At 50.6% G+C, this 17,494-nt stretch overlaps 1 protein-coding gene across 2 annotated transcripts; it reads right to left on the minus strand.

Annotated features, from left to right (window-relative positions):
- Positions 1-431: 431 nt before the first annotated feature.
- Positions 432-5,889, minus strand: HHEX (hematopoietically expressed homeobox). Of its 2 annotated transcripts, XM_074830950.1 has the most exons (5): positions 5,441-5,889; positions 3,603-3,781; positions 3,334-3,384; positions 1,478-1,679; positions 432-1,398 (listed from the first exon to the last, which is right to left on the minus strand). In XM_074830950.1, the coding sequence occupies exons 1-5, from the start codon at positions 5,817-5,819 to the stop codon at positions 1,307-1,309; spliced, it is 903 nt and encodes a 300-aa protein (XP_074687051.1). In that variant the 5' UTR covers positions 5,820-5,889; the 3' UTR covers positions 432-1,306. The 2 variants fall into 2 exon arrangements, with proteins under 2 accessions (XP_074687051.1, XP_074687052.1); XM_074830951.1 differs by having other exon boundaries at positions 432-1,679.
- Between the last annotated feature and the right edge of the window lie 11,605 nt (positions 5,890-17,494).

Here is a 17,494-nt window from a genome sequence, read left to right on the forward strand (position 1 = left end):
ACTGTTGACTCAGGCGGGTCAGCGGCTGCCCCGGCTGGGGTCGATGCCCGGCCCCGAGCGGGCACCGCCGACCCCGCTCCTCCTCCACGGGCGCCCCCCCAGGCCCCCCCAGGGTCGGGGCGACTCGGGGGTGAACAGCTACGGTTCTAGCCGGGGCTGGCAGGCCAGGCTCTCCTCCTCCCGCCGCAGACCGTCTCCCGTGCGGGCACGGGTACAGGCAAAACCGAAACGCAGGGTGGCAGGCTGAAAAATAACAACAACGAGCCCACGCGCGATCCCCGCAACGCGAGGGCGCCCAGAGGGCTGCAGGGTGACCGGCGACCGGCACGGTACCGGAGGGAAAAGCCCGATTACAACACGGCTGGGGCGCGGCTGCTGGGGGGGGAGGTTTGGGATTTCTCCTGCCAGTTAACTGGACAGCCAGCGGGGCGGGTGGTGCAGACTTTAGTTTTATTTCACAGACAAGTCCATCAAAAATTAAATACCAGGTTTTGCCTTTTTTTTTTTTTTTAACATTGAACAAATATGTACAAAATATGAACAATGTGAGGTATAAAACCGAGACTTCTAAAGAAAACTACTATGTACAGAAGCGGATATGTATACAATAGGCATTATCTTCGCACGGCTGTGTGCCTCGCTTACTTATCCCCCCCCAGCTGATGACAGTTTCTCCCCTGCAGCAGGACCCTATCACTCCCTACATTTTTTTCTCAAAGATGAAATCTGTAAAAAACAGCGCTGGAGATTTTCAAAGAGAAAAATACGGGGTTTTTTTCCTGCAAATGGAACCAATCCAGATTGAGGGGCGAAGTCCTCAAAAAACTGAGAAGGCACATTTCATCTCACGCAAAAGCAACAATGAATCTGTCCAAAGACTCTACCTGATGAACGGAGGGATGTCTCGGTGGAAAGCACCACAGCAGGTAAAAGGGTGTGAGCATAAGGCACTTGTCGGGATGGTCAAATCCCTCCCTATTTCACAGAACATACTTCTCTGCTTGCAAAGGGTGTTTAAATTAATCTATTTAAACTACATTTGTTTACACATACAAAGGGCTTAGTCCTGCAATCCATACTCACTTCCATGCTACCTGGAGAGGAGTTTTGCCTGATCACCAACAGCAGCTGATTCAGACCTCCCATGAGTAAGGACAGGGTGCAGTATTGTATTCCAGTTAGAACATCGATTAATGTACAAATATATCTTACAAATAATTAAATACAAACCATGTTCCTTTAACCAAATTAGAGATCTGCCAAAAATGGACTGTTTGCAGAAAATACATCTTTCTTTCTCTGCTTATTACAAAATCAGTCTATTTGGTGGTGGTTTTTCTCTTTCAGTGGAACGGTGAAAGTTTTCTCCTGTAGTATAATATTCTTCCAAACCAGCCCCTGGTAAAGTGCAAGCCAAGTTAGGGTCCACTCTCTGCATGGGGCCGTTAGTGGGTAGGATTGTAATAGCCTTTATCACCTTCAATGTCCACTTCTTGATCAGAGTCATCAGAGACGTCTGACTCCAGGTCCTCCTGTGAGGCTGGCGAGGGGGTGTACTGTGAGCCGTCCAGGGAGACCTCCTTACCCTTCTGCTCGGGGGTCGGGCAGCTCTCCGGCCTTTGGTCACTGTGACTGTCAGCACCTTCCACTTCTTCTTTTTTGGTGGCCTGGGGGTTCTCCTGCAATGAAAGACGGCAGCTTTATACAAAAATACGGGCCACGGAACCAACAGGCCTGGGAATTCCAGCTGTGCTGGGTGGGAAAACCACCTCGGGCTTCTTGCAGGAAAAGGTGGGTGTCCCGCTACCTCCCCGGGCCTCCTGCCTATAAACCTGCCTGCGTGGGCCGGAGCCGGGTGAGGGCTCAGCCACACACAGGGGCTCGGCTCTGATCCCACTCCCTGGCAGCCACAGGGGCCGCTGCCGTGAATAAGGTTCCTTGGCGATGGTTATCGCAGCCACTTCAAAAGAGTCAGGAGCTGCCGGAGCCCAGGAACCTCTGAACTTTTGTCTTTAGCAAAGCAAATGTTTATTATGAGTCTACAAACACCGACACACAGCTTCCTCCTGCCCTGATCTTTCCTTAATTACACCCAACAGCAAAAGGAGGGAGGCGGAATCCATCAGTGGCCCAAAAGCAAAAGGAAAAAAATTACTAATTAAGCCAAAATTCACCATTAAAACATTCACCATTGAAAACAAAACAAAACAAAACAAAACCCCGATTCCAAAGGCAAGAGTAGCCCTGTGTCGGCAGCCGTCTGGGGAGCCCAGTCCCCTAAGGGGGCATGAAATGATACTCTTAAGAGAAAGCAGGCAGAGACATGTACCCATGATATAACGTGCGGGCTCGGAGAAATGGATGTGACTGAATGAAAAGGAGGAAATGACTTAAAATGGCCGAGATCCCAGGCAAGCTCTCTGGACACTGCGGTGTGGGTCGGGCCCTGCCGAGGAGGCACCGCCAGGGACCCAGCCTGCCTCTTGCCGGGGCAGAGGGATTTTATTAGAAAATCAACTGAAGTACGGGTTAAACCCAGGGGAAGGTCACAGAACAAATAAATCTAGAGCACGGCGCTGTGGTTAGTTTTCTTTTCTTAATATTTTTATATTAAAAGCTGCTTTACTAGTAAAATTCGGCCGTCCATGTCACACTTACTGAAGCTGGACTCAGGCCACAATGCAGGGATTTTTCACAAATCTTTGAGTCAAGGGGCCTCGATCTGGCTGAGCCAGGCAGGATCGGGCCCTTTGGGCCGTAAAAAAATATTTATCTGCTTGAGCACAATTTCTCAGGGAAGGGAAACCGCTTCAACCTCTCAGCTTCATACACTGTAACTATTTGTAAACGAAAAGTAAAAGCTGCTCAATTTTCCATGTGGCTCCTCAAAACTAACAAGGCGTTTGTACCTGCCTCTCACAACGTTTGCGGAATAAATTGCCTTGTGTTTATTAAGAGAGGGCGATTTAAAAGACCAGTAAATATTCTTCTCCAAAACAACTGCCTAAGTAATTTACTGACAATTACTTATCTTCTCCACGTTAATTGGCTAAACAACATATGGGTTTACAAAACAATTAGCGTCGAGTTTTAATAGGTGGTGTGTGAAAGCTGGGCATAATTGATATAGGAACTACATTAGGAGCTTTTAACGTTAGTGCTGCCTGAACGAGCCCTCATGGATTCCAGCATGACTATTTGTCTTTTTAATCAAGGTGAAGAGGTTAAACAGCCTTTCAGATGACTTCTGCATACAACCTGAAATAGGCGAGCACGGCGCAAGATAAGACAATTAAAATACTTATTTCTATAGAAACGGAAACATCCCCGTACCTGCTTTAGACGCCTCCATTTGGCTCTGCGATTCTGAAACCACGTTTTGACCTGAGCAACGACAACGAGAGAGAGCACGGGGTAGTCTCGAAGCCGGTAAGCGCCAGGACCCTTACCCGAGCCGCAAAGAGAAAGCAGCCAGCCGCCCCCCCCTCCGCCCCCGAGCCAGCACAGTGGCCGCACAGCGGGGCCCCGGGGGCTGCCCGGGGACCGGGGGCGGTTGCCCGGGGACGGGGGGACGGTTGCCCGGGGCGCGGGCACGGCCTCACCTGCCTCTCGCTGAGCTGCAGCATCTTGGCCAGGCGCTTCCTCTCGGGCGGGGAGAGGTATTTCTGCGTCTCGAACTTCTTCTCCAGCTCGATGGTCTGGTCGTTGGAGAAGCGGACCTGCCCCCCCTTCCTCTTGTGCAGCGGCCGCTGGATGAAGGGGCTCCACAGCAGCGGCTTCCCTTCAAAGAGAGGTACAGCGCCGAGGGTCACCGGCCGGCCGCGGACACGCGTGCCCGGGGAGCCCCAGCCCGGGCCTGGAGGCGCGCTGTGACCAGGGCCCGCTGATTTCCCTCGCCTGATTTTATTTCCCCCAATTTCCAGTCTGATCTTTCGCCTTCTCTGATTTTTCACCTCCGTCGAACAGAAAGACCAGTTAAAGCCACTCTACGGGCTTTGGCAACATTTCCGTCAATGTGTTTCCTGTTGGTCTATCTCGCAAAGAAATGAGAGAGAAAAAAAAAAAAAAAAAAGACAAGACCTTTGCTTCCTTCTGCTCTTTCACTGCGATGCCCCAAAGAAACCGTCTCCCTTTCTCTGCACCAGCGCCCGGGTCCCCGCGCAGCGCGGGAACGTTGCGGGGCTGGGAGGGGGGGATGCACGGGGCCCTCACCCGCTTGGGGCGAGAAGCGCCCCAAGCCCCCCACCCCCGGCAGGAGGCTTGCCCGTGGCCCGTGGCCGCGGGTGCCCGCCAGGCTCAGCCCCGGGCTCGGGGCAGCGGTGCGGGGCGAGGCGGGACAGGCGGCGGCACGTCGGGGAGCCGGCCCCGCTGCGGAGCGGCAGCCGTGTCCCGGGGCCGGAGGCTCTGGCCAGTGCCACTGAGTCACTCTGTTTGTCTTTCTGTCTTGCTGCCTGCACCCTTTGAAATTTGCTGCATTGTTTTTCAAGATTTTGCTTGCGTCAGGCTTTAGTAATTCTGGTGCAAAACAGGCTCAAAAAATAGGAAGCAACTGGTTATTTTAGCTGTCATAAAGTCACATCCCACACAGAGGAAATGAACAATATCAGAAAAACGGATCCCGGCTATCAGAAGTCGAGTGTTTCCTGAATTTGTCTGTATTGAGGATGTCGATAAAGTAATCAGCAATGTGCACGACTCCCGGGGAAGAGCCTGCTTCAGGCGGCCAGGAAAACACTTAACAGCTTCTGAAACCAGATTTACTCCTATCGAGAGCTCAAGGTTTCCTGTATGAACGGAAAGGGTCAGCCTCTTTCACTGCACAAATGTGGTGACTCAGGTCCAGTTTTGCAATCACTAAGAAGAGCAAGTGCTGCAGCCCGGGCCCGGGGCTCAGCCCCCGCAGCGGGGACGCGTCCCCCGGCCGCCGCCGAGAAGGGGCCGCCGGGGCCCGGCCCGGCCCGACCCGCCGGGCAGCCGTGGGGGCCCCGGAGAGCGGAGCGGGGGCCCCGGAAAGCGGAGCCGGCCCCCCGGCTGTTTTTCAAGTCATCCGCAGGAAAAGGCTGAGATCTGCCATGCGATCTCCCAGCACAATTAAAACTCCCCACCAAAACCACACGCGACATTACTAAGGACACTCTCAGAGTCACTTGGTTGAAGGAAAACAAATCTGAGTCACCGCGGCCGCGCACTGTGGTCTCGCTGCCAGCGCCGGAGCGCGGCGCGTCTTTAATTTACTGTAAATCAGACCGGGGCCGGAGGGAGCCAGGGGGAGCGCGGAGGGGCGGCGGGGCAGGCGGGAAAGGGGGGCACTTTCAGTCACTTCCCATTGCCCCCCCTCCCCAGTCCCCGACAGCGGGACGGGGACGGGACGGGAGCGGCACGGCGCGGCGACAGCCGGGGAAAAATGGGGGGGTGGGGGGGGGGCGGGGGCAAGGCTTACCCAGGGGGTCCTGCCGGATCAGGGCGTGCGCGTAGTCGCCGACGGCGCGGGGGAAAGAGTAGAGGGGCCCGGCGTAGGCGCCGGTGCCGTAGGTGGCGGCGAGGTGGTGGGAGAAGGCCGGGTGGATGGGGGTCGGCTCGTAGATGGGGGTCCGGTACGGGGACACCAGGCTGGTGAAGGAGGAGTTGGGCGACGGCAGCGTCGGCGGCGGCGGGGCGGGCAGGGAGTGGGGGGCCGGGGCGGCGGCGGGGCCGCGGCCCAGGATGTCCTCGATGTAGAAGGGCGTGGGGTGCGCGGGCTGGAGCAGCGGCGTGGGCGCGTACAGCGGGACGCCGACGCCCAGGGCCGCCGGCGCCGCGCCCGGCGGCTGGTACTGCATGGCGCGGCCGCCGCCCGCGCACCCCCCGCGCCCCCGGCCGCCCCTGCGGAAAGCCGGCCCCGACCGCGGCGGCTGGGTGCTGGCACCGCCGCCGCGGGTTTCTCTGGGCTCGGGTTACCCTTCGATAGGTTTCTATTGGCGCGGGGCGGAGCCCGCGTGGTCTCTGTCCCCTTCCTGCCACGGCTCCGTCTAGCCAATGAGCCCGGCCAGGGAAGGGGGAAACCACCCCCCGCCGGCAAACACTCCCCCCGCCTCCCCGAGCAAACTCCCCGCGGCGCCAATTAACCATCGTCGCGGCCCGGGGGAGTCCGGGCAGCGGGGCGCGATCCGCAGCTCGCCTGGGCCCCGACGGCACCGCGCGGGGGGGAGGCTGAGGGTATGGGGCGGGGGTCCGACGGCGCCGGGCAGGGGGCCCGGCGCTGTCCCCGCCGGCTCCCGCTCCTCTACGCGGGCGCGGCACGGCGTCACCCACCTTTCGGGCTTCCCCTCGGGGGAGAGCGCTGACACCCCCCCTCAGCCCCCCCGCAGCGTGGCCCGGCCCCGGACTGCGGGAGGAGGCGGGGAAGCGGGTGCGCGGGGATCACGGTGCTCCGGCGACCATTGGAAAGGCCCCCCGCGGGCGCTCCGCCTGGCTGCGCGGAGTGGGAAAGGAGTGGGGGAGCGCGGCCGCGGAGCGGGGGCCGCGCGTGGGCAGCGGGGCCGCGTAGGCTCCTGCCCCGTCCCCCAGGACGAGGCCGAGAGCGCGGCGGGGCGCGGAGCAGAGCAGTGCGGCGAGACTTCCTGCTCCGCGCCTCGCCGGGCACCGACGGCCGGCACCGGCCGGGGAACGGCGGCGGCCGCCCCCCGAGGGGGGGTGCGCGGCGCTGGGGACCCGCTCCCCGACAGCCCCGCGGGGGGGTGGGGGGCGGCGCGGCGGGTCGCGCAGCGCCACCTGGGCACCAGCGATTTAATTTTTAAAACCCCGCCGGGTGCTTCCTCCTGCCCCACCGCCCCCGGGGAGGGACGTGCGCTCCGTCCGGGCGCCGTCGCCTCCCGGCCCCGCGGCGGGGCTGCCCCTCGCCGAGCGCCGCCGCCCGCCGGACCGGGGCGGGGCGGGAAGGGGCAGCGACCCCCGCTCTGCCCGCGGCCCGTCACCCACCCGGGGACTCGCCCCGACGGCAGCGGCTGGCGCCGCTTTCTCCCCCTCCGTGGGAGCTGGGGCGGCAGGTGCCCCCTGCGTGTCCGCGGACCCTGCCGGTCCCCCGTCCCCCGGCTCCCCCACACGCCCCCGAGCTGACAGCGAGCACGGAAAGCTGTTAAGGAATAGCAGGTGCTGGTTCAACTTTTCTTTTTTTTTTTTTTTTTAAAAAAAGGTCCCCAGTTCAAACCCACGAAGATCTTAATAACTCAGAGGCTCAGAGCAAGACGAAAGGGTGTTGGTGAAATGGAAATATATATATATTTTTAATAATATAGGGAGGTTGGGGTCTTTTTTTCTTTACATTGTTAACAAATGCCAAAATTCACCTTTAAAGCGTGGTCTTGTGTCTTGTAAATATCAGGTACACGTAAAGCGAGCTGACAGTTTTGATTATTTTTTCTCTCTGTGCTCAGTCTCCCAGGCATTGCTCTTTCCAAGGGGTTTAGCTAATGTTTTCATCTGGAAGTGTTGGATTTGCAGCTTGATTTACTTAATAAATGTACAGTAAACCGATGACCCGTTGCCCTCTGGAATAACGACGTGCATGATACGAGGCAGCAGTATGGAGGGCCCCCACAATATTTTACAAGCTGTCGATTCAAAATCCTGAGAACAAGTTTAAGCGAAAAGAAAAAAAATACATGTTTTTCTGTATTATTGGAAAACAAATAAATAGAGGAAGAGATTATTCTTTTCTGACTTTTATACAAGCAATAGGCCTTGTTAAAAGGAAGTTTTAATGGCACAGTTATTACATTCCACTACCACTGCATAATCCCTAACAAGAAAAATGAAGCACTTAATTTTGCAGTTCTACAGCACCGCCCCTTTCAAATTCAATTGTTAGACCTTAGCCTTCCTCCTTCCACGGGTTGGAGACTATTAAATCCGCATTCATGAAATGTCACATTTATTGAACTACATAATTTTTTAATATCACTAGTGCAGGTTTTATAGTTGATTTTATTGTTTTTATGGCCATTCGGGGCTCTAAAACCCGGATTTTTTCAATGTTGTCCTTATAATTTTTTTCACACAGTCAGAACTAATAAAATAGAACAGTTGTGACTTTTTAATGCAAGGGGTCTCGGAGTTTCAATATTTTCACTCTGCTGGATACTAAAACCAATAAAAATACATGAGATTTTAATTATTTTCTGGATTAAATAAAACCGTTTCCCTTTCTTTTGGAACATACATTTTGTTTGTAGTTTCTGTTGTGAGGGAGATAATGCAGCTTCGGATAAAATACATTATTACCAATATTGCTGCGATGAATACAGTTTTGACTGGATTTTACAGTCTAGCGGGCATTTAAAGTAAGGTGCTGTAGACACTACAAGACCAGTGCAACCAAGACAGTGCTTTAATATTTCTATTATTTCTTCTTCAGGTTCCCTCCGGAAAGCACTCCAATTTATCTGAAAAACCTCGGGGGAGAGGGAGAGAGAGAGAAAATACAGTCCTTTCCCGATTAGGGAAAAAAAAAAAAACAACCCAAACCTTTCACATTAATTTTCTTGGAATGCACTTGAAACACCCCCAAGTTTTCTTGCTAATCTGGGGATTTCTGGAGGGCGGCGGGGCGGGATGTGTGCATCCCCGCACTGGCACAAGCTCAGCCCGAAGGGATCGGCTGGAGAACTCATTATTTTGTGTAATAACTTCGGGGCCCTGTCCTCCCCTTCACTTTCTGTGAAATCCCCCGCCTTCGAGGAGTTCTGAGCTCAAGGAAAAATTAAAAAAAAAAAAAAAATATCAGGCACCCCACTTGTTCCAGGCGGTCCCGCTGCCAGCCCCGGCGGCGGTGCCTGGGGGGACGCCCGGCTCCCCCGCCGCCGCCCGGGACGCGCTCCCCTGGGGCGGACGGAACAAGCGGCTCAGGCTGGGGAAGGCCGGTGCAAATGTACATGCTGCTGCGGGCGGCCCCCAAACCGGGGAGCTGGCGGGGACGGGGTCGGACAGGCTCCCCGGGGGAAGCAGCGGGGGCCTGGCTGCCACCGGCCGCCCCCCAAATGCTCCCCGAGTGATGCTGCCACGGCGGTCACGCAGGACGGTGCCCCCGGGCTGTGCTATAAGCCCGGCCCAGCCACCCTCATCGGCTGCTTGTGGCCTGTTGCCCTCCCCTTCCAGCCCCGTCCCGCGTGGAGCCCGGAGCCGCTTTCCCCGAGGACGGGGTGCCTCGGGTGGCGAGGGGGGAAGCCCTTACCGGAGGGAGCGGGCAGCCCACGGGCTCCGGCGGGGCTCCGGCGCCTCCCGGTGCTGCGGGGAGCCGCTAGACCCGCGGAGCCCCGGGAGCCCCGCGGGGGCGGCACCGGGGCCGGGGTCCCGCTCCGCGGCCCGGCTGCGGGTGGCCGGGTCTCCCTCGCTCCCCCCCAGCCCCGGGGTGGGGGGGAGCAGCGCCGCTTTAATTTAGCGTTTATGTGTCACCGTGTTCGTGAGCGGGTTTTACAGGGCGGCGGTAACGTGAAACACCTGGACGGCGGCACCGCGGGCGCGCACGGCGCGGGGGGGGGGGGTGCGGCGAGCGGCGGAGGGGCGCTCGGCTGCACCGGGCTGTCGTCAGGAAAATGCCTTAAAACAAAAGAAATTAATTAATTTTAAAAATCAAAGAAACACACCACCCTCCACCCCCCCACCCCCAATGTCGGCAGATCAGGAAACGAGGGCTCCCAAACCCAGCGACAAATGCCAGGCGGCATTTCCACCGCACCCCCGGTTACCTGCGATAAACGCCCCACAGATGATTTCTGATTCCTGGGGTGGTTATTCTGGGCAACACATAAACTAGTCCGCGATTTATAAGTGAAATGAGTCTCGAAGCACAGAACTCTTTCTTTGCCTCGCAGGTCCTGTTACCACTAACATGAATCGTTTTGGCATAGTACCTGCCCGGTTTCTGGTCTCAAAACTGGGAGTTTCACCCATAATAGCACCTTCTGTGACACTGCAGACTTCAGGAGAGTTACACCAGAGATTAATCATTCCCAGCTGCAATAACTGCATTTGGCTGTACAGAATTAGTGAGCAATCCAGCAAAGTCCATCTTTTAACAGCCGGAATGGGCTACCAGCAGCGTCATCCCCAATGCTACAGGGCGCTTTCCAAGAGGATCCAGCCCGCAGCCATTCCACCCCTTCCCATTATTGAAAATATTTCAAGACTCTTCCAAGAAAGGTGAGGCCACAGCCTTGAACACCTTCCAAGGAGGAAATAGGAGGGAGTTCACCTCTGATTTTCCTAGCGCCGTGGAAGCCAGACTGCTCCAGACAGAGGCACCACGCGTTGCGGGGTGATGTCAGTCAGTGCTGCCGTCTTCCAGATAACTCATCTGTTAGATATTCACTTCTCGCATCTTCCTCCTCCTCACTGTTATGATTTGATTTACTAAATGAGTTACAACCATAATAAACATTAAGGCAGGTCACTCTTAAATGCATTCACTAGGTGTAGCAGAACAAGACAAATCTTGGTCTAAAAAGGAGTGGACAACATATGAACTATTATTCTAGGCAGAGCTGGCAGGAGCTTATCATTTTCCATCCCACATCCCTATATTCATCTGATTATGATTTTGCCAAATTTAAATCATCCAGGTGGAAAAAATTCTGTTCTGAGGGAATCTGCCTCACGTTGAGTATGTTTAAGGTTTCAGCAAAACTGGTTTGGCCGTTTCTGAACATTGGGTTAGAGAAAAGCAGATTTTTTTGCTGGCATTTAGACACCCTTGCCTTGTACTGAAAACCTGTGGTGCCCCACCGCAAGGGAAACTTCAAGAGATGCAAGTGTCCAGCAAAACATCAGCCAGGGGTTGCCTCTTCGATTTTTCCTTTGCTCTTCAACCCAGGGCTGTGGTTTACAGTTGGGCAAAATAAAGATCCCAAACCTGCAGAGAGACAGGGACACTTTGGGAATGTTTAGGCCACTCATGGGCCTGACTTGGCTCACCAATGATTTGAAGAGCTCTTTCCTGGCATGAATATTTGTGGTATGAGACACGTGCTGCCACCAGCAAGTGCCCTTTTCCTATAGGCTGTCACGAGCTCTGAGAAAAAAAAACAACAAAACCAACAAACTACAGAAAAGCTTTAATGGTTCTTTTGAGTCTTGTCAAGGATTTCCAAACCAACACATGCCAGATCCTCAGGAGAGCACATTGGTAAGGTGCCTCCATTTCCTCTAGCCCCCAATATTGTTAATATCTCTTCTGGGACACCTTGACTTGCAATGTGGGATATGCAACATTTATGGTTGTGTGGTAAAAGGAAGGAACACATGGCCCCATATTATGAACATAGCTTAATACCACTTTCTTTCAGGACTGGGTTGTCCTAGTGATTACTGTGATACCAACTTCTCTAAACCAGAGTTTAATTCAGCTGAAGTGTGACATAATTCACCAATTTTCTTCTGAATTGCATAGAGGCATCCTATGAAACTACATAGTCTTTAGTGTGTTTTGGAATGCACTTTCCTAACCCTTCCTTGGCCCGAAGAGTTTCTTACCTGACCATTATGAGAATGTGGTGAACAATGCTATGAAAAACAAAGCAATATATTGTTCCTTACAGGCTCATATTTCCTATATATCTGCCACCACAAACCATGAGCTATTTTGGATCCAGCCTATAAGTGCAACTGAAATCTGCTTGATTAATTATATTTATTTGGGGTGATGGCAACTGTAACATGTTAAAACTTCTCTATATTCTTATGTGTTGGCTACACACATAAAGATTACACCCAAAAACACATATAATTCCCAGGGGCTAGATTGTCTCTCACCTCTTGCACAATCATTTACGTAAGTGCAAACTGAATATAAAATGCTGCTAACACAGACTACTGGCTACCGTACACCCACTCTGTGTTGATATAAATGACTATAACAAGATACCAGACAATGGAGAATCTGCCTAAACTACAGTGATGACAAAATATATTTTTTTTTTTACAGAGTAATCAGAATACAAAATATTGTATGTTTCAAAGAGGACTTGTGCAGCAAGATTTTTCCCTGTAACAGTTCCAATGGGTCCAAAGTACACACAGCTAAATTTGATGTCAGTAGGAATTAGGTATGAATAGGGAGTGTTACTTAGTTATTTTTGTTAATGTTTTCCAGAGCTTACACATTCACTCTACATTTTTTAGCAAACTTTATCATTTTGGCATCATAAAATCAATCCCTAGGTAGGTTTGTTTTATCTGGAGCTGATACGCACATGCAGTTGCTGTTAATAGTCAAATACAGAAGCTTACAATAACAATCTAGCTAACTATTAATGACTGTTTAACAGTGGAGTTAGAAGGATGGATCTGAAATCTGTCCTCATCTGAAAAATAGATTGCTAAACTCTCAGGTGCAGAAACTCTTCAAAGGCTTCATTTCCATGGGTAGGAGCCAAGATACATGGGTAGAATTGGCACTAAAAGGCTAGAGGAGGAATTGCCTTAGAGACAAATTCGGAGCTTGTGTAATGGCTTTGGAGTCCATTGAAGCTGATGATTTTCATAGGCAAATCATGTATTTTTTCATAGCAGAATGACAGAATATGCCTCGACGGCTGCACGTGGAAATATCTCGTAAAGTACAATATTAAATGGCAGAAATGAAAGGAAGAATGATTTTTCCCTAAGGCAGATATCTCCGCTTCTCGCTCCTGCCCATGAGCTGAGGTCTCCCTGTAATGGAAAATGTGTAGCCCAGAATTGACTGATGAAACACAGCAGCATCAGTCGCAGAGGGTACCTCAGAGGGTCACACCAGAGGCGACAGGAGAGTTACTGCTAGGTCTGATAATTCTACAGAGTTTCCTCATAGCAGCAAAATCTCAGTGTCCCAGAGTACTAGCGGCATTTTCAGCTACGCAGAGAATATTTGGCACCTGCCAACGAGAGCTTCTGCTTTGTGACGGTGACACAGGAGGATGCCACATCCTCTGGAAGCGCAGCTAAGCTGGCCTTTGCACAGTTTGCTGCACTTCAGGTGTAGAATCGGGAAGGACTGACTTTTGAATTGTCCAACTCTGCCGACATCTCTGGTTTGGCCCCTGATAATGCTATCATGGAGTGGAGAGGAAACCCACAGTATTTGGGAGAAAAAGCAAAACCAGGATACTTTCCCCAGCCAAAGTGGAGTGTAAGGTCTTCCACTCAATGTGTGGGATATAGGAGCAGTTGACATCCAACCTGGAAAGTTATTTTATTTTTACTGTTCTGAAAGCATGCATCATTTAATAAATAGAGCCTTGCTTCAGCTCTGTATTTACTGTTGGCTGTCTATAACGATGTGAGCTCAAGCGGGCTCAGAGGAAGGTGTAGGTGAGCATCCTGAGTGGGTCTTTGCCATGTCTGGTTTCATTCACCCTCGCCAGCAATAATCACCTGTCAGGCAAGTCACTGTTCAAGTCCCTTCAGAGTCTGGAAATAAGGGGAATGCTTTTGCAAAGCTGCAGGCTTTCCCATGCTCTGTGAGTTCATTTCGTAGCCTTTTGGGGTTTTTTATTTTTCTTCCCTGGAGTCTGGTTGGGAAATTCGTCTTGGTTGAGCTATTGCGTTTCTATGCTTTGCTTCTCTGTGTCAGCAGTGCTGGTCATGGAAACCTGTTGAAATGCTTGTGTAGCTGAGAGTACAGCTCTCCTGGTAGGCATGAAGTCAGGCTGATAGCAAGGTGCTTTATACCAAATATAATTACTCCTGAACAGAAACTGGGACAACAATATATGCTGGGACTGCAATATCTACACCACAACTCGTACTCATTATAATACTTCTGGTGAAAGCAATACAAAAAATAACTCATGTTTGACATGAAAATAAATATGCCAATATAAAATCTGTATATATCTGTAAAATCTGTATTCAAAACATTACAGTTCTTTCCTAATACTGTAAGGATTGGGTTTGACTAACTTTTCAGAACAGCTGCTCTTTCTCAATCCTTCCTCAGTTTGACCATCTCATCATCTTACCTTATCCCAGTACTGGGGCCTGAAACTGTAAGTGCAGACGTAGGAGTTTTAGTGTTGCAGAATCTAAACCATAGCCCACATGTTTCCTTGAAGTCAAACCGTGACATCAGAGCCAAACCTGATGCAGATGCTAATCTAAATCTTGACCTCGAACCATACTTTATTTATTTTAAAATGCTTGCTTTAAAACATTACAGCAAAATTATATAAAAAGATATTAATAGGTGTTTGAATGGTATCCTCAGCAGCCAGACAGGTGATACTGAGCTGCTGAGAAGAGGGGGCTGGACTTCAACCCAGAGCTTAGTGCTGCATCCGTGTAGATGCTTGTACACTGCTCAGCTCAGCTGCTGAATTAGCAGAGTAATTCAGAAGCAGATCTACAGTCCACACTTCTGAACCTACATCTGCTGGAGCAGGCGCATGCAGGAAATGCGTGGAGAAGGAGCACCACATTGGGGCTCCCCTTCCCCAGCACAGTCAGCAAATCCCCACCGTTCAAAAGCATGTCTTCTTCCAGGGACTCCATGGCAGCAACAGGCAGTGCACTTTGCGGGGGTCATTCATACAATGAGCAATGAGAAACGTTACGCATATGGGTCATATGCCAATCCATGCGGTTCTTCACATGTCAAAGTACAGTCAAAGATATAATCATCGTGTGAACAAACCCAGGATTTTTAAAATCTCTTCAAACTCACTGGATACATAGAACATCTTGGGGAGGAGAAGCAGAAAGACTGCTCACCAGGACAGAGACTCCAGAGACACTGCAGGTTGTGGAAGAAACCCACTAATTACAGAATCATAATAGAGCAAAATGATTCCTCGTATAATATTACCAACATGCACTAGAAATTAACTGGAGAAATATCTTCCTTTTAGAAGAACACATTGTACAGTGTCCTCTGTGTAGTTGTGTGTTTTAAATTTGTGTAATCTGGCTTTAGGAAATAGATACAATTTCAGTAATTTTCCTAAAAAGGTAATGCAAGTTAAAGTTTCAGGATTAATTAACATGATATAACCAATTTAAACTGAAGGTAGAAGTAGCTCACATTTATTCTCTGAAGAACATCTGACAACCTGAGAGGAACTGGGTGAACCCTCCCTGACTTTTGCCATTACGTTTCCTTCTAGGAGATTCCTTCTGGAAGAAAGAAGGTCTTCCACAGTCTCAGATGCACTGAAAATCTGACCAGAAGTAAAGGTAGGTTTAGCTGGACCATGATTACAGAATCGAGTCAGAATAGTCTACCTGTTATTAAGATAAATAAGCAATTTAGTTTTAGATGTGCCTAAAGCAAGCCCTCACTACATTGCTTCATTTCTGTGGCTTCCCAAGCTGCTTTTCTATCAGTTTTATCTCTCTCAAATTATGTTACATTTCACCTCAGGACTGAATCTATTGGGAGACATGACATTGCTCTTTATGTAGCCTTCATAGCACCCATCTGACACCTGTAAAATATTAAACTGTAAGAATGTATGTTAAAGTTAGCTAGGATAAGTGTGTTCTATAGATAAACGGATTTGTTTGGGAGGGAGCCCACAGCCTGTCAAAGCCTCTGTCTGTATCACTGAAGAGTAAACTCCTAAAGAGTCAGGATGCTCTAGGTAACCATAAAATCACAGCAAGTAGCAGAAGGAAGTCATGTTGGCCAGGTCTGCCACATGGTACACACTCCTCAAAACCCTGCAGCAGTTCCATCTGTTGCAATCCTATGCCTTTCATTGTCTGCCTGTTGGATTTTCATTCCATGCTTATTTAGTTCACGTCTGGGCTTTGGACACATCAGTCTCCCTCTCTGTGGGTTTTGCAACATGAATAACTTCTTAGGAGTACACAGAGACTTATGGATAAAGCCCAAACAGGATTAGTTCTTCCGTATCTTCCTACACCCTAACTTAGACCCAGGGATGTGCTTTCTCCAGACAATGTCTGAACCAAGGTCAAGGTCCTGCCGGCATTGCTGCAGACAGGAGCACGAATGGAACATGAACAGCACTTCTGTCTGCTTAGGGACATGCAGAGCAATGACTCCAACGACACCAACTGGGCCTTTCTGCTGGGCCACAAGTAGGTGGCTCAAGCCCCTCTTCATAGTGTGGGCAATGGCACTGACGATTTTGTGCCCACACTTCTTTCTGCTGGGCAAGACCATCATAACCTGTGTGCTCCTGGCAAACGTTACATGCTGAGGCCTGGAACGCCCAAGGTCAAACCCAGACATGGGGCTAAACCAGGGATGATGAAGTATTGTTATTACACTTTCTTTCTGCTAAGCCCGTCATTACTTATGCTACTCTCTTGTTCCACACTAACCTAATTTCTGCCATTCCTACAGGTTTACACTTAAAACATTAGTTAACAGTTCTTATGTCATCTTACTCCCTAAGTGTTGGTTAGCAAACTGTATGCTGTCAGCTCTTTACACTTTTTCTCATGAGCCAGCTCTTCCAAGCAGATAGCTACAGTTGGCTCTTCTTCTCTGAACTTCCTCTAGCTTGTCTTCCTGGTAACGAGGTGCAGAGAACTGCGCTCACCTTTTCCAGATGCTATCGTGCATCAGTTCCAAGAAGAGAGGCTCGCTCACTCTTTCCCTGTGGTGTGTCTCCACAGGAGCCCCAAATCATATTCACATTTTTAACTGTCATGTCACCTAGCAAATTCAAGTACAAATTCAGAGGCCCTCCTTGCCTGGCGCAGCAGTCAGCACATCTTTTCCGCCCTAAGAGAAAAGGAAGACGGCGGACCTCGCCTTTCTGACAAACATTGCCATTTTTGTAGGGAGCTCAGATTGTTTTCTAACTCTTCACACTAATCAGGTAAATTGGCTTATTTATGACAGGGAGAGGAACGATAGGAAGTACTAACTAACCCCGTACTGGTGGTCAGAGTAAAGCAAAAACAAAGCCGGTTTCCAGTTCTCTGTGCTGAGACTGATTTTCCATTGTCGTTCCACATTATCTTCCCATTTAAGTCTGCCCATGCAATTCTGTTGTGCATCCTGTAATTCTGTTTTAGTAGGTTTAAAACAAACAAAAGGAAGTACTTTTTCACACAGAGCATAATTAAATTGTGGAACTTGTTGCCATGGGAAGCGCTGGATGCCAAAAGTACAAATGGGTTCAGAAAAGGAGAAGACAAATTAATGGAGGATAGGTACATTGATGAGTATTAAACATAGTAGCTTGCTTACAGCATTTGGCTCAGGAAGCTCTTACGCTGCTGTTTGATGAAGGCAGGAAAAGATTTCTCTCTGTGCCTGTTTCTCACACAGTTCCCTTCAGTAGCCTCTTCTGGTCACTGGCAGGAAGAAGACGTTGGAGTTAATGGTCTCTTAGTAGAGCGGCTCTAATGTTCCGTTCCTAACAAGAGACACAGATGTCAATAGAAGCCTGTAAGTTTAAAAAATTAATCTTTAAGCTGAGAATTGACGTTGACACTTCTGAATTTCTCTTTGGACGTTTTTATCAGATCTGATCCAGCTGACATTAATATGTGAAGTTTACAGCAA

The sequence above is a fragment of the Strix aluco genome, chromosome 7 (genome assembly GCF_031877795.1).
Source record: "Strix aluco isolate bStrAlu1 chromosome 7, bStrAlu1.hap1, whole genome shotgun sequence".
NCBI lineage: Eukaryota > Metazoa > Chordata > Aves > Strigiformes > Strigidae > Strix > Strix aluco.

What these genes read in the sequence shown, in the direction of transcription:
- HHEX (XM_074830950.1), bottom strand. Translation starts at nt 5,819, where the DNA reads ATGCAGTACCAGCCGCCGGGCGCGGCGCCGGCGGCCCTGGGCGTCGGC. An exon ending in TGCAGCTCAGCGAGAGGCAG is followed by an intron (nt 3,385 to 3,602) that starts GTGAGGCCGTGC and finishes GTCGTTGCTCAG; the next exon opens with GTCAAAACGTGGTTTCAGAA. An exon ending in TCAAGAAGTGGACATTGAAG is followed by an intron (nt 1,399 to 1,477) that starts GTGATAAAGGCT and finishes GCACTTTACCAG; the next exon opens with GGGCTGGTTTGGAAGAATAT.